Source organism: Podarcis tiliguerta (assembly GCF_965153285.1).
Source record: "Podarcis tiliguerta genome assembly, chromosome: 16".
In the NCBI taxonomy this organism is placed as follows: domain Eukaryota; kingdom Metazoa; phylum Chordata; class Lepidosauria; order Squamata; family Lacertidae; genus Podarcis; species Podarcis tiliguerta.
The window spans coordinates 19,464,470-19,487,403 of record NC_139549.1 but is presented as its reverse complement, the minus strand read 5'-3'; the positions used below and the strand labels follow the sequence as shown (position 1 = coordinate 19,487,403).

The 22,934-nt window shown below is 42.8% G+C and overlaps 1 protein-coding gene across 1 annotated transcript; it reads right to left on the bottom strand.

The window, feature by feature from the left end:
* Positions 1-1,003: 1,003 nt before the first annotated feature.
* On the bottom strand, positions 1,004-20,333 carry TOP6BL (TOP6B like initiator of meiotic double strand breaks; the record flags this gene model as incomplete). Its single annotated transcript, XM_083417460.1, has 16 exons — positions 1,004-1,132; positions 1,735-2,003; positions 3,164-3,287; positions 3,499-3,597; positions 4,480-4,590; positions 4,818-4,939; positions 6,266-6,403; positions 7,779-7,913; positions 8,353-8,405; positions 9,788-9,859; positions 11,829-11,884; positions 13,762-13,845; positions 15,502-15,602; positions 16,905-16,958; positions 18,037-18,181; positions 20,124-20,333. The coding sequence occupies 16 exons, from the start codon at positions 20,331-20,333 to the stop codon at positions 1,079-1,081; spliced, it is 1,827 nt and encodes a 608-aa protein (XP_083273586.1). The 3' UTR covers positions 1,004-1,078.
* Positions 20,334-22,934: the final 2,601 nt, after the last annotated feature.

The following is a 22,934-nucleotide window of genomic DNA, read 5'->3' as shown; positions in this document are numbered from 1 at the left end:
CACCCACCGCCCACTTCGCGGCTTGCAAGCGTTTCCCACGGCAAGCTCCACCCCCTCCCCACATTGCAGCGGTTGCACAGCTCTCCCCCCCCTCCCAGTTCCCCGCTGCGAACAGACTGGTACTCCTCCCACACCCCCACTTCATGCCCCAAGTCGATAAGCGGAATGGTTTCGTTTTCCAGTACTGTATTCATTCGCCCAACTTCTCTTCCTAGGAAGAGAGGAGCCACCATTTCTTTTTACTAATTGGAAGACAGCAGATGCACAATTATGAGGAGAGCTTCACCTAGTGAATTTTTGTCTGTCATCCAGGTACGAAAGGCAGGAGCTCCCCTCACTTTTTGAAGAAGAAGAAGAAGAAGAAAGCTCCCCATAATTTTCTGTGTATTTCTTTTGAAACTTTCCCCCTAAACTCATGCCTCTTCGGTAAGGGCAAAAGTCCCTAAGCTGTTTTGCTCTGCGTCTCCCCCTGTCTCTCAGAGCTTTCCTGCCCAGAATATCATTGCAAATTTCTCCACTCCACCCCTTTTCCTCTGGCAAATATGGAACCTGCCTTTATAAAACTACATTCCTGCCCTGTACGTCTGGTGGTTGTATGCTCTTGTGTGCATGCTCTTTGACAATGCAATTTCAGATTTACACAGAAGCCTGTCCTAATATTATGTTCATATTCAGAGTCCCTCTGAGTTCCCACACTCTGAAGTTACGTGGGTGGTGGCCAGGGAGCTAGTATTGTTAAATGCAGGACCAGAGAGCCTTGCTTGGTGCTAGATATCATGCCCTTTGATTCCCCATTGAAATCGTTCTTATTTTCCTCAGGACACGCCTGCCAATAATTTTTCAGGATTCTGCACTCCAGTGAATTGGTGTCTCTCTCCAAAATTAGGCAGGTGGGAGATTTCAGTTTTCTTGGGTCCAGCAGTAGTGGTGGATATTTATTTGCCAAGGTTACATATTTGCTTTCCAATTCATCTTTGTAATAGAAGGGAAGTGAGACCATCAATGATTTCCCCCCTTTTATTGGCCTGCACAGAAATTCCAGAATGCAGAAATACAATGTCCTCAGGCTGCAACCATTTCAGGATGTCCACTTGGCCAAGTTTGAGACCTCTTGTTTCCAAAAGTGATCATCCTATAATACAAAAATGAAATCAAATAAGGACATCAGAGAGAAGACTATTTTCAGATTTATACAGAAGCCTGTCCTAATATTATGTTCATATTCAGAGTCCCTCTGAGTTCCCACACTCTGAAGTTAGGTGGGTGGTGGCCAGGAAGCTATTATTGTTAAATGCAGGACCAGAGAGCCTTGCTTGGTGCTAGATATCATGCCCTTTGATTCCCCATTGAAATCATTATTATTTTCCCAGCCTTTCCAAAATATTTTGTACATTTTTTGCATTACATGTTAAAAACAGGTTTTGACAACTAATAGTTGTTGAAACTGATTCCATTGAAGATCTGTATTTACCCAGTTTTGAATAGTGGAAAGGGCCTCTCAAAATGCCTTGCAAACCAGCTGTGAATACTGCTTCTCCACTTTTGGCCTTGTTTTGCAGATGAGTTGATAGAACTCACTGGTGCTCCTCTGACAACGTATTGGGGATCTTTGGCAATTAACCATATGACTAGTGGCACCTACTCCCTACACTGCTTTCTTTTGGTTATTAACTGGAACTGGGATGGGCCTTTTCATTCTGCTTTGGTTTCATGGTGCAATATTTCTTGACAAACCTGCCATAGATTTTCATTGCTTCGGATTTTCTTCACTGAAGGACCTGCAGACACCACCTGGCTTTTATCTTGGAGAGCACCACACCCAATTTTAGTTGGATATGAGAAGAAAGAGCTTGAAGAGGTGCCTGATTCTGCTAACAGACTCTTGTTCTTTTCCTTGCTTTTAGTCACCCCATTGACATGTGGGTCTCCTGAATCCTCCACATGGATCTCCCTGCTTCCTTTTTGGCTCATTCCACCACAGTCTGAATTGACAAACAGAAATCCTGCAGAACATAAAACCAGGGCAGAACACCCTTGATGTTCATGAAGCCACACACTCAAGTACAATTTGTGAACCACAAACATGTACAGGTGCAATTAACAATGCTGAAACAACACAAAAGCTCAGATCCACCAAACAGAACTACCATTATGCTTCTCTCATTATTTAATTAATCTCATGTCACACACATGCAAAATTCACTTAGAGCATCTGGTGAGGGTCTGTTCTAGATTTCTTTGCCTTCACAGCCTTCACAGTCCCTTTGCCTTAGGTGGAATTGTTCTCTGTTATTTTTTTCTACAGACTTGTTAGTGTTACTTTAAATACTCTTACTATTTCTATGCTGCTTTTGAATTATCTTGTGATGGCTATATTACTGCTTTGAAGGTTCCTAGCAAGTCAAAAGTTGACTTAAAATTTTATTAATAAACGGGGGCCACCCACCAATGCCCTTTCTTCAACTGGATAATTTCTTATTTACATTGTAACCCAGTAGCTTCATCTACTGAAAGGTGAAGAAATGACTGTACAATCCACCTCAGCCACCCCAAGGACACCCAAATTATAAATACACCCTGGTCTCCACCAAGCATAATCTGTTCCTAAAATAATCAGCTTCAACCCTGGCTTTCAGATGTCTCATCTGGATGCCTTGGGAGCCAAAGTAAGGCAGGTGACTAGCTGATGGGATGTTTCTCATAGGTTTAATCAGGAGTCCAGATACCACATATAACAGAGCTCCATATAATTCAGACAGATAAGGGGACTAAAGGTTAATATTCCAGACCTTTGATCCCTTCAAAATCCTACTTCAAAAGGACCTGAAGACATTTCATTCTCAACATCACAAGAACCAGCTGGTGCTAGGACTGTGTTTTGAGCATTATATAATGTAATTACTGCTGAAAATAACTCACTAAATGATCTGCAGATTGTTAAGGAGCCACTACTGATTTTTTGTGTGTGTCCAAGGCCTATAGGGAAACCTGCAGCAGCATCGGGAGGGGCAGTGTCTCTCATCATCTAAACTCCAGGATCTCTGCCCTGCCTTTCTTTCTCTCTCATAATTACATTAAGTACATCTGATAAAACAAGCGTTCCAACAATGTACAACAAACTGGATCTCTGTCTTGACTTCATGCACACACTTTTCTGATGTACCTTTTCCTCCTTGCTCCAGCTGTGCAGAACTGAAGTTCGAGCCCAATAACTTTTGGTGAATGGTGGGTAAAGGAAGGTCTGCACTAAGCAGCCCTACTCCTGCCTCATCGTTTTTAGGCAATGGCTGCAAAAGAAGAAAGGGACACACAATAGATCATAGAGTCTTAAGAGTTGGAAGGGACCCAAGGGTCATCTAGTCCAACCCCCTGCAATGGTGGAAGATTAACTCTTTGTTGCTAGTAGTTGCAACCAGGACTGTTCTGAACAGAAGATGGATGAAGATAGCACAAGGATCTAAGGATGGCCAGCAAACACACTTAAGCAGAGAAACTTGCCCTTCTAGCGTCACATGCACTGCTACATTTCCACTGTTTAAGAATGACTTTGTTGAAGGTATCTTTGATGGTCACTTGGAACTTCTGGGTATCTGCCACCTACAGATAATTAAATATAAACACAGGGAAAGAGAGAAACAGTTGTAGCTTTTACTCTCCATGAGGGAGGAAGTGAGCATGTCACTTTATTATTATTATTCATTAGATTTATATACTGTCCTTTATCAAAAGATCTCAGGGCGGTTCACAAGGTAAAATGGGCTCACTTAAATGGAGTAATCTGGAAGCATGCTTAATTTAACTTTATTCATTTATTCATTACATTTATTTCCTACCTTTCCTCCCAGGAGCTCAAGGCAGTATAATATACATGATTTCCTCTACAACACTCCCCTCCCCCACCACACCATCTTATATTAACAACCCTGGGAAGGAGATGAGGCTGATAGAGAGAGTGACTAGGCATAATGAGGATTTATATCCAGGTCTCCCCAGTCAAGGAACAACACTGTAACCACTACACCAACCAGCTTCTCGTTGCCTTTGACGTGCTAACCACTTCTTCCTCTCCTCTCAAGATTGTATTTTAACTCTGAGTAGTATAGCTTGAACATGTGTTTGTTCAATTCATCAGTTCACTTCCCTCTTCTTCCACATATGCCTTTCTAAAGTAAGTTCAAGGCATAAACCTTGAAAATCTCACTTCCTTATTCTATGCTTATTTGCACAGTTGTTACACCACCAATTCCAACGGTTCAGTGACATTTATTTTATTATGAATATACCAGCCTTCACCTTAGTTATAGGACAGTGTGTGGAAACAAAACAAGGACAAACTTAATAAGCTATATATTACAGACGATACAAAAACATAATAAAATAACAGTTCCACAAGGGGAAACTCATAAAATTCACCCAGACCACTCCCCGCCCCCCAAAGCATTGTAATGGTACCTGTAGCATAAATCACTCTGGCCATACCTGCAAAGACTGGAGGCATTTCCTTCTGAACTCACTGTCAGTGCTGCTTGAAACTATACTTGAAATGGCATCTGCCATGATGGGCAAAGACTGTGCCAGTTTCTGCTGTTCCTGTGAAGACCCAAGAGCATTGCGTGGCATTTGGGTGTCTTACAGCCTATAACAATCAGAGCAAGATTTCCCTGTCCTGTCCCGACTCACTGCCAGCACTGGAAATCATACCACTTCTCCAGAGACAGATCTGTGACAAGAATTTGAAGATCCCCTACTCTCTGCCCCATGGCCCTTACCACAACTCTTAGCCTCAATGGTTCTTGTCTTCTGCAGTGAACTCTCACCTGGGACACTTTGTAATGCTGCTCCAGGATCCTACTGACCACTCCTTGGATGCAGCCTTTCACAGCTTGTTTGCTGCACAACAGGATAGGAGAGAGATGTGATAGGATCACTTGCCTGTCCCCTGCATCACACAAAGAGTGAAAATGACAAAGGATTAAATTAAGGATTAAATCTAGGTAAAGGGCAGTGGATGCCAAGTGGTCAAGCTGCAAATATTATATGCAAAAATTAGTACAAGAGGAATGTACCAAAACCTCTGAGATCACAGTAAGGTATGTTTTAAAGAAACAAATACACTTTTTGATATTATAGAGACAAATCGACCTGACTGGCCCTCTAGAGAAGAACCAGGAGACAGGATGTCAGATAGGGACCAACCTTTTACTCATGAGCTTTATACTGTTTGAATGTAGGAATACTTAGCAAATGAAAAGGTTGGACTTCCAAAATACCTATAAGGGCAATGTCTTTGTTAGGCCAACTAAAATGTCACAAAATAGTGTGCAAGCTTCCGAGTTCTCCAGAACTCTTAATCAGAGTGCTGGGGGAGAGGGGTTGTCAATGAGTCTGCATCTTTTAAGAGCCTTAGGTTGTAATGGAGGAGGAGGCAGCAAACAAAGTATTGCAGGTTTTAGGTTGCACATGCAGGTTCCTTGTGTTTATTAAAAATATAACTGCTAAGTGCTGTGCTTGATAAAAATAAGTCAGAAGAAGCTAAACTAGGCAGCTTTACCTAGCTGGAGCTGTTCCTCTCAGCAAATCCCCAAAGCAGAAACTTTCATGGCAAAGACAATATCCTCCTCTTCAAATATGAAAGACTGCTTTTTTTAACCATGAAAAAACAAGTAGGGGATTACATGTTGAGAATTGTATAATGATGCATAGTAAGGAATCCAGAACAATTGACGAGTATCTGTTCTAGGATCCGAGCATGTTAAGGGCCAAAAGCAGTGGAAAGCTAAAAGAGTGCACACAATTGTTTTGGCTCTGCTTCTCCAATGCCCTGGATTCTGAATCTGTGTGCATGCCCTTCTGCTCACAGTCAATGTTGCAAATTGTTCTTTAACTGGGCAGTTATCTGAGGGAAATGATCTCTAAACCAGTTCTCCCCACCCTGACAATTTACATTTTGTCTGCCGCCCTGGGCTCTTCAGAAAGAAAGACAGTGTATTATTATTATTATTATTATTATTATTATTATTATTATTATTATCTGCTTTGTTTCTAGAGACAACAGCTGTGAGGCCCCACTAAATGTTCTAAAAGCCACATCCGCACAGAATTTGTATTTTTAGTGTGGGGTAAACATGATCCTAAATCTCAGTTTAAATAATTCATCATCTCTGGCCAGTCTTCAGATGGCAGATCCTTCCAAAACTAATATGGTACATTATTCTATTACATTCCCCAGAATAATGTAGAAATATAAATAAATAGCAGTGTGTACAGAAATTATAGACTGTCTTGTCATTAAACTGATCTGAGTAGCTGAGAAAGAGGAAGAGCAGCAGCGTTTGTTCCTGAGCATCTGAGTCCTGTTGGTGGCTGGCATGAAGCTTGTATCTGATATCAGGTTTTGCAGTATCTGAGAGACAGAACACATCACATGGCATATATAGATAGCACCAAGGATGAATGACTGTATCAAAGCAATTGGATGGTGTCAGGTAAACGAATTCCCCAGTATGTGCTTCACCCCCAGTTTTTAAAATACATATCTTTTTGTTTTGAAACTCTTTAACACCCCTGCTGTGCAAGATGGCAGATTTGAAGGCACTTTGAGGGCCAATGAAGACATTCCATCTTTGTACTTATGTCCACCTGCATATAATGATTGTGCAAGAATTTTTTAAAAAATTATTTAGATTTGTATTGCAAAGCTATAAAAAAATCTCTTTTTAAAAGGAGGCTGGAGCTCAGGGCCATTTGACAAGCCCTCAAGTCCCGCCTCATCCTGGAATAGTCACATGTGCTGGTGAGGACGGATGTCATACTGTATAGCCAAAGCCCAAGTGAATCATCAAGGCAGGTTTTTTAATGCTATCTGCAGGAGGGAGACCACCCTCCTGTCCCTCTATTTCTCTAACCTGTTCTGTTATATGTTTCAAGTTGTTTACAGTTTAAAGAAAGTGGCTGGCCTCTTATAGTCAAGCTGTATCACAAACCAGAAGTCAGTGGAAAGTTACTTCCTGCTCCAGCTGGCCACTGATTTTTTTTTACTCTGCCTCCAGAAGGACTTAACCCTTGCCTCTGTGCTCCACTGACCAAGAAGCAGTGTGTTCAGTTTGAATGCAGAAGACACAGATTCCAACCCCAAGCTGTGAAGCTCAGTGGATGGCCTTAGGTGAGCCACTAATTTCTCTCACCTATACCTAGAGACCTAACTACATCTTATATTGATCACATGCTTCTTTGCATGGTCCCTAGTTTCCCCACCACCAAATGTGTTGTTGCATGAGTTTTCACCAAGCATGAATGCTTGTTCAGTCATGTGTGATTATCCCTCAGGGTCCATTCCAGCTCTACAATTCTATTATTCCCAAATACTGTCCAATCACGCTTTTCCGTGCAAATATCCTTATGTTCTTCCTAAACCAGTGATGATATCCCATCAACCTTCTGCTTAATTTCTTTCATTCTAGCCAAATAATCCCTCCTTCTCTCTTGCATTTCATTAAAAACAACAACTTGCATTGGCTATTTCTGTTCACCAGATACCACCAGAACATTTTTATTTTCTTACTTGTTACTTCTATACATGAGTTGCTGGCAACCCTAAGTTACGGAGTTCTTGAGAGGGTAATTAGGAAAGTTATTATTTGCACAATATACAAAATACAAAATATTTCTGCTTTCAGTCCCAGGGGTTCATGAAACTCCCCCGAGAATTTACATGGATAGCATATAATTTTCATGTTCACACTGGGCACAAGTAGTTGTGCAAGTGACAAATATATCACCTTTACCTTCTTCCCAATGGGGATCTGAATTCAGTGTTGCCTGATAGCCATATTTCTCCCATGCTATTAGACATGAAGGATCTTTAAAAAAAGAACATGATGCTTCCTTTGTGGAGAACAATACAGGCAGACCTGCTGGGTCATAAAGAAAGATATATTACTAGCTAAGGAAAAAAATCAGCAAATGAATGGTGGTATTGATATCACAGTACATGGGCGTAACCGGGATTTTTGTTGGGGGAGGCAGGACTTGGTTAGGGCGGGCAGGACTTTTGTTGCAGGGGGGGGCGGGGAGGGCAGAACCAACATGATTGGTCAGTTAGTTAAGTATTTCTATTGTTTTACACCTATGTTACAGTAGACCTGCAAACAGTGAACCTTACTCCATATAGTTTCACTTTGACCTTCCACTCACTGATCACAGCAAAGGATACAGAGACAGCAGCTATTTGTGTTGGCTTGTTAGGGTATGGTTTCTGGCAGGGACACAGGGAGACAACAGGCATGAGCCTTAGCTCTCCACTGAAGCCACTTTCAGCTACCTCATCTGGAATTAAGAGGCAAATTGGCTCACCAGTCATGGGGTGGATTTTGTCGCAAGATGAAGGCACATCCCTGGCTGCTGACCTGGTCATACACACAAAAGAAAGGGATAAAGGGGTTTAGGAAGAAAACAAGGAAATAGCAGGAGGAAGGCAAGATTGGCCATGGGCTAAACCAGCTTTCTCCAACCTAGTGTCCCTCAGGTGTTTTGGACTGCAACTCCCATCAGCCCCAGCCAGCATGGAGGGCACCAGCTTGAAGAAGGCAGGGCTAAACCATCGTGTTTTCAGGCCACATCTGACATCCACCTGCAGCTAACAGACCTGTACTGCGTTGACAGTTCAGATACTTTTGTATCAATCAGCACTCTATTAGGTTTGTCACATCTGTGAGCTAAACAAATTCAAATTATGCAACCAGGGGGGAAAACCCCACATTTTGTGACTGGTTATAATTTGCTCAAGTTACACAGACTCACATAAATTTCATTAGAACACTATAATTTATTTTTGAGCAAACATACATGGGATTGCATAGCACCTTCTTTTTGCCACAGGCTAACTTGTACACACACACCACTTTGTATAGCAAAGCATGGTAAAAATCTCTTACAGTCAGTAAGACAAGTGTAGCCTGCAACAAAATGTTGCAGTGTTTCCTTGTTTTCTAATGGGAATCCTTCTGTTTAGGGTTTCAAGCCATCCAGCCTGCCTTGGTGCCCTTCCCCACAATTATCCACTCAAAGTCCCTTAATTTTCCATGGCCACCTGGAGGGCATCTGAAGACATTCCATCTTCATACTTATTCAGGGGGTTGTGGGTATGTGGCACTATCTTGTAGGTGCCTATGACAGGTCCCACTTGGCGGCTAGCTTTGGTTTTTCTAAGGTGCTTGTTTGACAAAAACCAGGGATCCTTACTACACATCCAGCTCTCCGCTCCCATGTCCACCAGATGGCAACACAGACTGCTTATGAGATAAGGTGTTCTCTTCTACTTCTTTTTTAAAAAAACATCTCAGCCAGTATTTTTGCAAGCAAATAACTGAGGTGCCTAAAGCAGGGCTTTGTGACCAGAAGATTAAGGAGATGAAGGAAATATTCTGGCGCCCAGACTCCTTCCCCCTGCAGCAGCATTGCTTAACCCTCTCAATGTCTGGCATTCATCCTAAATTCAAATTCAGCCAGCAATGGAAACTTACTAAGGTCACCTACAACAGTGCTCTAGTAGAGTTCCCGTAAACTGACACACGGCTTGTACAAAAGAACTTCCAGTCCATTGTGCCCAAAATCTTTTGGCTTCAGTTTTGTAAAACAGGAAGAATAACAAATCTGCCCCCTTTTAATCATGCCTTGTACAATCCCAAACATTCCACTAGTGTCCCTGAATCCCATTTCCATTATTAGTGCTCAACAGTAACTGCTAACTTAGTGCCTGCAGTACAGACCCCTTCCTCCAACTCCTCACCTCACAAAATGACTCCCTTCACTCAGTAGTCTTGTTCCACCTGGCAAACATGTGGCAGCTCCCCTCTCTGTACTAGACAGCAGAAGGAATATATATTTTGAACAATCACAGCATTTGTTTTGTTTTGTTTTATCATGAAACAGAACACCAATAAAAAAAATAAACAAGACCCCTTCTACACCCTTTCCTTAGCAAGCAATGCTCACAATTTTCAATTAGCACTCCACACATTCTAAAAGGAGCAACACAGAATATGCTGCCACATGACCAAGTTATATGACTGGGCCAGTCAATTTTCAAGAACTTTAAGGCACTTGAACTTTAGGGATAATAGCTTGGACCTGGACACCATAGCCATCTTTTGAAGGGGAAAGAGAGAGACAAATGGAGATAAATAATATAAATAAGTGGGACCTACAACAACATGTCACAGAATACAGTGCTACCATTTAGGGCACTGAAGAGAAATGAAACAGCAGCAGCGGGTTTGCTTTGGATTTTGCTTTGCTTTTCAGATTCTCCCAGGATTGGGAAGTTCATTAGCTTTCAGTTATAGAGAGCGCAATATAATTTACTAACGCTGTTCAGACTCCTGACAGTTTCAGGACCTTTAACATACAAATTACACTGGGGTGTAAATGCTTACAACTTCACTGCTGATAACCACTTGCCAAAAGTGAATAACAACTCCTCCCTGAAAAGGAGCTAACTAAATGCACTACTGAAAACACTCTGACCTGCAGGCAAGACATAGAAAAATCCAGAAGTATCTGTAAAATGTGGATTCTGCTGTTTTTTCTTATGGACCTTTTCTTTTTAAGCTAAAATAGAGAATCAAAACAACTCTTCCTTTGTCCTTTATATTCAACAAAATGGTGTATGAGATTTTAAAGGTATTGATAAAAGGGACATGAAGATTATGTTTTGAGATTAGGAACAAAAATGCTAACACAAACAATTTAAGATAAAGGAAGTCTGGGCAGTACTATCCATCTTCCCCCCTGCCCCACTTTTTACCCATAAAATGAGATTGGGCTTGTACTGGCTATGTACATATTGTTGCCTTAAAATGTTGCTAGGTCATTCTTTTTCTCAATTCAGATCAAAGCTGGTGGGGAGCAAAACACATAAAAATGCAGTATTCTTAAGAAATTGACAGGATAGTTACGGATTGTGGCTAACATTGTGTGCAAACCAGCAGCAGGTGCACATTGGATGCAGAGTAAACAGGAGTGCGCACACAGCCTTAATGTTAAATAAGAGCCTGTTCAGCCTAACACAGGCCACACTGCCAAGTGCCAAATCATTGGCAACTTATTCAGGGCAGTTAAATTTCAGACTCTTCTGAAGCCATTGAAAGGAGAACAGGACATCCTTTGTTCTTGGCACACACTGAGTAGGAACTGACAGCAAAGCCACCAGGACAGACCTGCCTGCAGAATTCAACACGGGCAATTCTGCAGACCAAATGAGATTGATAGAGACTCTCACAATCTCTCCTGTTCTCAAGGAAAACCTGTAAGTACGTTGGCCCTAAAATGTTTAGTTTAGAAACCATATATACATTTGAGATGGAAGTGTGCCTGTAGGCTTTTGAAGTGACAACAAAAGACAATAAAGACATCTAGGTTTAGCAGTTTGGACTTATGCAGATGAAAGAAAGCCCCAAGTACCTCAGGATACATGTTTGGGTTGCAACCCTGAGCAGGATCTGCCCTGCTAGCAGGTAAAGGATGCACGGCAATATTGTTTTTATTTTGGGGGAGGTGGAAGTTCAGGTTCCTTGTAGTATCATACAATGATTATGCTATACAGGGTCATGGTTAACTCAGTCATGGATAGCAGGTGTTTCAGGTATCTGCCACACCAATAGAGAAAAGGCATTCCTCAGCTCTCTTGTTGCCAGGCCAGGGGCTGGGTTCTTTCCCCCCCTTTTCAGCAGGCATGATAACTATTGTTTCATGTCAACTGGCAGAACAACTGAACCTTATAAACCTTTTACAGCTATCAATATTACTTCAAGGTGGAAACATTTACTCACTTATAGGTTGCAGCAGAGAGTGAGCCATTCACTTTTACACAATAATGAAATTTTACCTACAGAGCACAGCAGTAGAGAATTCAAGTTAGACTCAAAACAGCAAAGAAACATAGGAAGTGGCTTTCTATCAAGACACACAATGGGTCCATCTAAGCTCAGTTTTGCCTCTTGTGTCATCTTGGGGGGGGGGATGGGCAGGGAAGATCTGCATCCTGATCTGTGCTAGAATGGAGAAGTGCTGAGAGACTGCAGGGCCCATAGTAAGCCAGGCAAAAAGCACAATGTTTTAATAAAGAAGGAGTGAAAATTAATAAGGAATATGGGGGCTGTGATGGAAGTTCATAAGAAACAGGGGGAAATGAATAAGTGGTGAAAAATAATAAAAATTATTTGTAACGGCCGGAAATACTGGCTTCTACTATGCCCAACCTTTGCACTTCACCCACCCACCTTTGCACTTCAGCCATGGACACTTCGACATGTGGCCCCAGAGGGTTTGCCACCTGTCAATCCCTGGAAAATGTTAACCATCCCTCGTCTACACTGTCTGGCAGTAGCTCTCCAAAGTCTCAGACAGGAGCCTTTCCCAGCCCCACCAGAAGATGGCAGGGACTGAACCTGGGAACTTTTGCATGCATAGTACACTGAGCTACAGCCTTTGCCTGTAAAACTGGGTAAGAAGAGATGGGATCCCCACAGTAATCAATATATTTGTAGCTATGACTAAGTACAGGTGAGCCATATGAAACACAAAGCAATTTTACATCCTGCAGTATAACCTACATCCAAGAGTTTAATCAGAAAATGTTGGCAAGTATCCCCCCCCCCCCCTCGCCCTGCCTTTCCTGCAGCATAGTGGCTGGGCTGAAGGAAGAATACCTCTCAGAAAGTGCTATGTTAGTCCTCAATCCTGACATTGGGAGGCATGGCTTCTGAGCTGGAGATATGGCTTCCATGAGGTTCTCATCCCCAACAATCTCTACTTTTACAAAACACACTTTGGCTGGTGCACATTTGTTTTCAGTGTCTAGGTGGTGTGTTGACTGGGGGCTGGGAGTAATACTGAAGTACTAGCTATGTCTCTCGCCTTCCTGCCTGTTCTTTTGTCAATCAACCTACGGCCCTCATATATTTCAATTAACTTTGCACCTGTGCTTATTGGCATGCTATCATTAAGCAATCACTCCTCAAGAAATGCAAAGTAAACTTTGCATGAAACCCAGAGTAAACAATAGGTTTACATGCAGACAATGGCTGTGTGCATGCCTAGTTCTGTCCACTTCATGCCCTAGCTCTGCCAGCAACCAATGAAGCATGGCAGATGTGGCAGGCACTAAACCCATTTAATCTCATTCCCTTTTAAATACCTTTAGACACAATGTGTGAATACACCAAGCCCCATGTTGGCATTCTTCATATTGTGTAAGAACTGCAAAATATGCATTTCCTCCCTTGTATGAAAATAAAACGAATAAAATCCAGTCAAACGACATGGGGGGGGGCGTCTAGGACACGGGTGGGGAAACTAAGGCCCGGGGGCCAGATCCGGCCCAATTGCCTTCTAAATCTGGCCCACGGATGGTTTGGAAATCAGTGTGTTTTCACATGAATAGAATGTGTTCTTTTATTTAAAATGCATCTCTGGGTTATTTGTGGGGCATAGGAATTCGTTCATTTCCCCCAAAAAAATATAGTCCGGCCCCCACAAGGTCTGAGGGACAGTGGACTGGCTCCCTGCTAAAAAAGTTTGCTGACCCCTGGTCTAGCACCTGGACTGCTTCAAAGGTCAAGAATGAGAACTATCCTCTTATTCAGTTCCTTGAACATCTTCCTAACCCCCCAACTTAGCACCCCTGTTTTCAACAAACTAGTCCTGAGGAGGCTCCAGATGGAATGATATCCTACAAAACCAAACACAGAAGTGGAATCTTACTGTTGTATGAGTAAGGCTGATCCGGTGGATGAATTGCTTCAATGCCAAACAGTCCTCCTCGATAGCTCCAGATTTCTCATCAAGCTGAAAAGCCGCAAGATGCACCATGTTAAGAGCCCCTTTCTAAAAACTTTGCCTTAAAGCTGTATTTTATTCCGTAAGCTACCAAAGATCTCAATTTATTTCATGTCACCGCTTTGTGTGGCCATCAAATCCTCAGTTTCAATTTAGAGACTGGAAACACTGATGAGGGAAAGGAGAGGGCATGCAATTCTTTCTTTGTTACTGTAAAGCACTTTAAGCCAACCAGGACCTGTGAAGTGCAGCACTTTATATTTCAAACAAACAAGACTCCCGTTTCCTTCTTACTGTCTGTTTTGTGAAATGTGGGAACCAATAAATTTTTAATACATCTGTTTGCACATAGCACAACCCACTCCCTTACATAAGAGATACCGTGCAAGGGGATTTTCTTCACTCACTAGTTCAAATTGAAATCTAGGTCCTTGAACCTGTCATTATGCTGTAAAGAAGAATCAGGCCACTGACTTTAACTTTAGGAATAGTTGTACCAGAAGAACTAATGTGCTTTTCATTTATGGTGGTGGTGCAGGAATAACTCCCTGCCTCCCAGCAGTTTTCTGTGGATTTTAGGCATCTATATTTTACTGTACACATGTTCTAGATAACACTGTGACAGCAACGGCAGTTTTGGAGCAGGTTTCAGTTTTGTAGGGCAGATAAGTAGGGCTGGTCTACAAAGCTGTCCCACCTAAACATCTCTCTGAAGAGAAGGCAAGAGGCCAAGATACAGTACATGAAAAAGGGACAGCTACAGATTGCCACCATCTCACAGTTGTGAAGACTGGCACCATAAAAGCCAGAGGCTTTTGGAGATGTGAGTTCAGAGGCCCGAGACTCTTAGAAATGAAAACATGGAATTAGACTATGGTTGTTCAAAAACAAACAAACAAACAAACAAACAAAAAACCCCAAACAGTTAACATCACCTCTAGTTTGGCCCTCAGTCCTCTGCAGGAACAGAGGTAACATATTTATTTGCAAGCAACTATTAGTAAAAAAGCTAGAGACAACTTTCAAGGTCAGGCAGTTGCAAAAAAAGAAGAAGAAGAAGACACCCCCCCCCCAGAAAAGAACTAGCAAACCCTCCTGGGGCAAAGCACTATGAAGCTTTCATTGTTACATGGAAAGATATAACACCTTGCTGTTAGATGCAGTTGCAGTATATTTCTAACTAGAGACCTCACAGGAAATCTAATTGAAATTTTGCAGGCCAGAGCTTATAGGGCATCAGTGTTTGAGGAAAAGCAGCAGCAGGGATTTTCGAGAGATTTATAGCTAGCAAAACTGCAGACAGGCCAATATGTCCTCATAATTGCTCACAGGGCTGGCATCGATATGTCCAGTGCCATCACATGGGTTGTCGTCATTGTGTACACATTCCCTTTTACACTGCATCTAGTGTGCTCCAACTGCTAGTTTGGGAAGAAGTGAACACAAGTCATTAGCCACAATCCATATCTTTCTTGTAGTTTCTAATGAAATACTGCATTTTGATGTGTTTTCCCCCATCCTGTTTTGATCCAAATTGAGAAAAAAAACAACCTAGCTGTGTTTTAAGGTGGTAATATGTGCACAACCTAAGGTATCATCCAGGCTCTGCAGGATAATTTGCACCAGGTTTGAGAATTAAGGGCCAAGTCCACACAAGAGTCTAACCTCAAAGGAGAGTTGAAAAGGCATGATGTCTATACATTCATGGGGACACCCCCTTCCACTCAAGGCTTTGCTCTGGCATAAAGGCAGCAAATCTTTCATTTCTGCAGGAAGGAAAATTACTAATGTAAGACAAACATTGTTAAGGCCAGCAAATACGTAAATCCTGTTCTCTGGATGAAACTATGGTTAGAAGACATGGAACGGAGGTTTGTATGTAGCTGTCCACAATACATCTTCCTTACAATGACTCGGGGACGGTGCTTTTAATGTTGGTTCCAGGTGCTGGCTAACAGGAACCCAGCATTAACAGTGAATAAGACTGGTACTGGTTTTTCCCTTAATGGTGCTTAAGGCATAGGGAGATGACCACTACAGTATATTTGGGAAGATTTAGTGACCAGTGCTGTCTAGGAGCTAACTGGTGGTGGGTAATTTCAAAGCCCCCCTCTCTTCTTTTCGCTCTTTATCTTTAAACAGGACTTTGACCAGGTAATCTTTCAAACCGAGGTCTGCCCTTTACAGAAGACTATCTGGCTTACAAAGTAGAACACATAGCCACCCAAAAAAGATGGAGCACACATTCACACGGTTGGCTTCTTAATTATGCTTAACAGGAAGCCAGTATTATGTCTGGACCAGTAAGCGCTGAGTGAATTTGCAATATTAGGACTCAGGAGTCTGACTGATCACTTATAGCAATCTGTGGCTTTGCTCACTTGCCTGAAGCATCCCAAGTTACTATTCTGTGGGTGGTGGTCAGGATTGTATGGGTCAAGAGAGGGGAGGTGGGTGGTCCTGTCTTTGGGCATATGAGGACTGAACTAAGTGGCCTTTTTAGTCTCTTCCAACTCTGGCTCTAAAATGAAACTAGCAAGGTTTATATTTAGGACAGCTTTACCATGTTTTATTAGTCTGAAGGAGGAGACACAGATAAATCTCAGGGGAACACTGATGCTCTTGCTGCGCAGAAACTGTGAAATTACCTGGCACCAACTAACTTCATTATGGGAAGAAAAGCAACTAGGCATTAAAACTCTCCCACACTGATGTTAGCATAGCATGTGAACAATTTCCTACCTAAGGCCATGGTTATATTATGTGGAGTAAGGTAGGGCAGGCCTGAACTGATTTCACAAGGCTCAACTCGTGATTCCCCTCACCCCGTTTCAGACAAATCATGCCCCACTGTAGTCTTCTAAAAACAGTAGATGTCAAAAAAGGTAAGAGATTGCCCCTGCCTCCCCCTGCCATAAATTCAAGCACTACCTGGGCCTTCTAAAGCTACCTGTAACTTAGGACATTATTATGGGATGCAAGCCTTAAGCCTGAGCTGTCTCCAAGATCAGGAAATCTACAGCCACAATCTGGAACCTTCAGACATTGGTAACTGAAAGGCTATTTACCTCTACACATCTGATCACTGAGAAGTTTGTAGCAGAAGTCACCTTTTGCTGAAACTGCAAGGAACAAACAATGGACAACTTTTATGTACTGTATTTTATTTCAGATTTCTGTTAAGTTCTATGAATAGTGACATATCAAAATACAGCTTCCAGACGTGCAGTCTATTGCACCAAAACCACCAAATAGTCTTGTGGCACCTTAAAGGCTAACTCGTTTTTATGATGCCATATAACCTTTTGTGGATGAGAGCTCTCTTCATCTGATGCATGGAGTGTGATCAGGTGTCAAGGGGAAAAGGCAAAAGCCAGAGTTAAATGGCAGCAAAAAGTAAGGTCTGTGACAACTCAATTACAGCAGAAATGTATGTAAAATCTGCTTCACGACAGCAGTAATAGGAGATTCAAGACTGGTTGTAGCATGAGGGAGAGTGAGTACCTCAAGTGGTAAGTGCTGGGAGGACAGGACTATGTGTGCCAAGTGGCCTGCCTTGCACCTCTTAAACTAGCTTCCTGCCTACATGTACAGTGGTACCTCGAGTTAAGAACTTAATTCGTTCTGGAGGTCCGTTCTTAACCTGAAACTGTTCTTAACCTGAGGTACCACATTAGCTAATGGGGCCTCCTGCTGCCACCCCACAATTTCTGTTCTTATCCTGAAGCAAAGTTCTTAATCCAAGGTACTATTTCCGGGTTAGTGGAGTCTGTAACCTGAAGCATCTGTAACCTGAGGTACCACTGTACAGTGAACAGTGCAGACCTGTAGCCAGTGTTCTAGTAAGATTTAACTGCCAATCAAGTCAGCTTTTTTGTATGAAATAGGAGGGAGTGACATTTTGTCCTTTGCTCCAAGCAGCAAAATGTATTGGGCTGGCACTGTGATGAAAACACAAATCAGTTTAACCTTGCTGAGTAAAATGACAGTACAATGGGAAAGCTGGAAACAGTCATCCAAACTATTGGTAGTCATGCAGAGGGCAAGAGGGCCTGAAAATGGTTGCCTGGGTAGGTGGGTTATTCCTAGTTGGTAAATATGAGGGCATTATCAAGTTCCACCTGCCTTCTTTTTTTACCCCTCTGTAAAATATAGACATTGTAAGAGTCCTTCTGAAGGCACCATTTAAACTATACTCACTAGTAGTAGTACAGTGGGAATGATGCACACGCTGGAAAGAATCTTCAATATCCACTGAAACTACAAGTATCCGTTCTAATGTGGAAAATCTTTCTGACTGTTCTTCCTTTGCATACTGAAGGCGAACAAATAGATATTCTAGAATCTGAAATTGTAAAGAGCCTTGTGAAACATGCAATAAAACATGTAATCATATACACAAATTCTGTCCTGAAAGAAGAGTGTGGACACACAGTATCCTGTTCTACTAATTTGAGCACTGGCAGGATTGAAACCACCACCTGGCCTTGGAAATGGGATGGTCTGGTGTCATGCCCTAAAAGCTTCAGTGGGATTACAGGCAATTCTGGGTCCAAGGCGGCATTCAGTTTCTCTTACTGCTACCACACAATTCTAGAATGCCAATGTTACTCAAAGCTTTTCTTTCGTCCCAAGGATTGTGGTATGATTTTTTACTGTGTCTATTTTGAATTTCCAAGCAGGGTTCTTTCTCTAAAAGGTTTGAAAATCAGAAATAACTATAAGGAGGTTTTATTTTTAGGATAGAGGTCTCATCCAGACCAGTTCTATATAAAGGTTATCAGTCTTAGAAATAAATAACTGCTACTGGAGTTTTTTTCTACTTTTGCTTCCTGAAACTGCTGAATGGATCAGGCGCTCTTAATCCAGGAGTAAATTTTGAAATCTTGGCTGGGGAATCACAGCAAACCTGGAGGGAGAAAGTCCTTTGGAAGAAAACAGCTTGCAACAACAAATGTTGTCTGTCCTAGGGGAAGAAAATGTTTGGCGAAAACACTGGCAAAGTACACTGAATAGCAAAGCCTTTCTCCTCCAGCAGCCCTAGATTCTGTAATCCCTGGCAGTAAGGTAAAAAGTGGATTAGAAAGTATCAGGCAGCACCACTGCCAGCATCATTATATCTTCAGAGTTTTTCCCTCAGGTGGGAGGTTTCCAAAATGCCCCGCATCAACTGAATGCCATTGTTTTAGCCCCTAACGTTTCTCTACATGATATACAAAAACCCTAGCTTTATTTTGACCATTGAAGATTTTGCTCAACAGAAGGTTCCCTCAGCCTGAAAGCCACAAGGCCCTGAGCAATATACATGTGTTCTCAGTGGCCACTAGAGGGTAGAATAAGAGCATGTACATCAATTAAGCATAGAGGCTATAATATACAGTAATGCTGACTCTGGGCCATGTTGCTTCACAGGTCAGATAAAAAGAAATTGTATTCAGATGCAATTATTGTAGTCTCCCCCACTAAAAGATGCTGTTCAGATTATCTGTTTTGGTCTTCAGCACTAGAACACTTTGGCCATGTAGGTTATATTACCCAGACTTTACAGAAAGGGAAATTGAGACATTAAATGAAGTTAAAAGTTAAATCCAAGCCCTTCTTTGGTAAAAGTCACGTGCTTTAAATGTGCACAGATAAGCTTTAAATGTATGGTGTGGATTTCAGCCAGAAATTTAGGGAACTGGATAGTTTCCATTGTTATTTAGTCCTGGTGCCTATCCATGCAGTATATCCCTGAAACGATGTGATGTTTGCTTTTCTTTTTCTACCTCACAGATCTGTGGGGAAAGCCTGTTATGTACATTTCAACAAACAAGGAAAACCCCTGACCCCAAACTTCTGCCCCCTTCTTCCACAGTTCTTTCCTCTGCCTTCCCTCACACAAGATGCCACAGGCTGACCTCAAAAATTTAGGTCAACTTGTTGCTCCCAATGTTATCAGCTTGCCACCTTTTCTTTGTACCTCAGGCCAGGCCTCCCATTCCCCACCCCCCATCCCACCACCACCTCACAGCTACAAGCCCACCTGCTCCTCCTTGGTTCCCAGCACCCTCAACAACCTCCCCATCCTCATCCTCACACATCTTGAGGCTGTGTTTGTGACACTTTTTATAGTTGTGAGCTATGAGGGGGTTAATTAGCAAGGCAGGGAAACTATGTGTGTGTTAAAATTAGTCCCCTCATAGCTCACTACTGTCAACCCCCCCCTTCCTTTTTCACTTGAATCCATCACACATTTCAACCACATGAAACGCCTTCCCGCCCCATCCCAGGGGGCGCGCGCTCACCGTGCGAGTTGCCAACGCCACGTCCCCCATGGCTAGGCGCGCGGCCGTCTCTTTTCCCGCGCAAAATTGGACACCATCCCTCCCCCCCTCACTCGGGGACAGGAAAGCGCGCCCTCGCCAAGCGCGTCCCCGGCTCCTCCCTCTTTCAGTCAAGAGCCAGACCCGTTCCTTCTCCCTCTTCAAACCCCCTTTCTCCCTCACCCCCCCCATCCTCCTCCTCGAGGTACAATAACGATGATGATAGTAATGATGATTAGTCTTTACTGACCCTTCACGTCCACTCGCTTTCAACCCTCACTATTTATGTAACTATATCGATCAGTCCTTCGATATTGCTAAGTTTAGGTGACGCTCCCCGGTTATAATTACAGTATCTCCATTTTATGTCTCTCTCAGGAACATTTTCCCCCCGCCCCCCACTCCAGCAACACACTTTTAATTCCACCTCTAGCCTTATATTATTATTTATTGAATTTATATACTGCCCTATACCCAGAGGTCTCAGGGCAGTTCACAGAACAAAATCAAAATATAAACCCACAAAATATATAATCAAAATAAAAACAACCCAATAACACACACCCCACCAAAAAACACCCCACATTTTAAAAGGGCATAGGATGTCAATCCAATCAACCAAAAGCCTGGTTAAAAGCGACTTCAACAGATGTCCCCCCCCCCCTCCTATCTTTAAAGACGCTTTGTCCTCAAAATAATTGACTGACACCCCTACCCAGGAGCTCATCAGATCCAGCAATCTCAGTAACACCCACTCCAGATTGATTGTTTGATTGCATTTATATCCCACCTTTCTCTCCAAGGAGCTCGAGGGATCCTACCTGGTTCCCCTCAATTAATCCCCACAACAGCCCTTTGAGGTAGGTTGGTTGAGACCGAGCGACTGGCCCAAGGTCACCCTGTGAGCTTCATGGCCAAGTGGGGATTTGAACTGCAGTCTTTCTTGGGTTCAAGTCCAGCATTCTAACCTAGCCCAACATATTAACCTCTGCACCAGCGGGCTGTCTTCCTATATACAATTTCCAGATTGCTGGGTCTGTGCTCATCGAAGCTGTCCTCTGTCTCTCTTACTACACAGCCACTTTTAACCTCATCTCCAAACTCACATTTCAGTTTCCCCCAAAGTTCGTTTTGGGGGCCTAATTTGGGGTAAAATCGTAAAAAAAAGCTCAACAACTTTGGTCGGCCCTCACGCATGTTCACTTCATCATAGAATCATAGAATCATAGAGTTGGAAGAGACCACAAGGGCCATCGAGTCCAACCCCCTGCCAAGCAGGAAACACCATCAGAGCACTCCTGACATATGGTTGTCAAGCCTCTGCTTAAAGACCTCCAAAGAAGGAGACTCCACCACACTCCTTGGCAGCAAATTCCACTGTCGAACAGCTCTTACTGTCAGGAAGTTCTTCCTAATGTTTAGGTGGAATCTTCTTTCTTGTAGTTTGCATCCATTGCTCCGTGTCCGCTTCTCTGGAGCAGCAGAAAACAACCTTTCTCCCTCCTCTATGTGACATCCTTTTATATATTTGAACATGGCTATCATATCCCCCCTTAACCTCCTCTTCTCCAGGCTAAACATGCCCAGCTCCCTTAGCCGTTCCTCATAAGGCATCGTTTCCAGGCCTTTGACCATTTTGGTTGCCCTCCTCTGGACACGTTCCAGTTTGTCAGTGTCCTTCTTGAACTGTGGTGCCCAGAACTGGACACAGTACTCCAGGTGAGGTCTGACCAGAGCAGAATACAGTGGCACTATAATTTCCCTTGATCTAGATGCTATACTCCTATTGATGCAGCCCAGAATTGCATTGGCTTTTTTAGCTGCCGCGTCACACTGTTGGCTCATGTTAAGTTTGTGGTCAACCAAGACTCCTAGATCCTTTTCACATGTACTGCTCTCAAGCCAGGTGTCACCCATCTTGTATTTGTGCCTCTCATTTTTTTTGCCCAAGTGCAATACTTTACATTTCTCCCTGTTAAAATTCATCTTGTTTGTTTTGGCCCAGTTCTCTAATCTGTCAAGGTCTTTTTGAAGTGTGATCCTGTCCTCTGGGGTGTTAGCCACCCCTCCCAGTTTGGTGTCATCTGCAAATCAAATCTGGCCCTCTTTGAAAAAAGTTTGGGCACCCCAGCTAAACACACCTACCCACTCCTACCACATTCCCATTATTCAAATTACTGGGTGTACAGACATTGGTTTCCTTGCCAACCTTCTTTGATCTCCTTTTTTCCACCCCTAAAGCTAGCACATTATGGTGCCCACTCACGCCCCTTCAAATGGCAAGGTAAGGAGTTTGAGGTCAAACTTGTGTGGGTTGAAGCATAGGGTTCCTGGCATTGAAGAGAAAAGTGGGTATTTTTTTCCAAACCTTGTGGATGAGGCAGTGAGGGTCATTGATAGTGGTGTGCTAGAAGGAAGGGTGGCAGAACTCCAGGACTTTTTTTTCAGGTCAGAAGTAATGGAGTCGTATGCTGAAGCATGTGGAAAGTGAATGCATCTTTCAAGTTTGTTTGAAACTAAGGAAGTCAGAGAATGAGGGAAATGATCAAGCAGAGGTTGGATACGTCTCTCCTTTTCTTATATGGGGTTCCTAATTCATACTAGTAGTTTAAATGGCAGCAATTCTTTGCAAGGTTGTTTGCATTCCTAAGTAAAAGCTAAAGGCTGCAGTTCAGTTGGCTGAAGATCTCTGTGTGCTTTACAAGCTAAGCCTATGCAGTCTGAAGTAAGCACCACTGAGGTCAGTGATACTTACTTCCAATAAACTGTGGATAGGATTGCAGTCATGCTGAT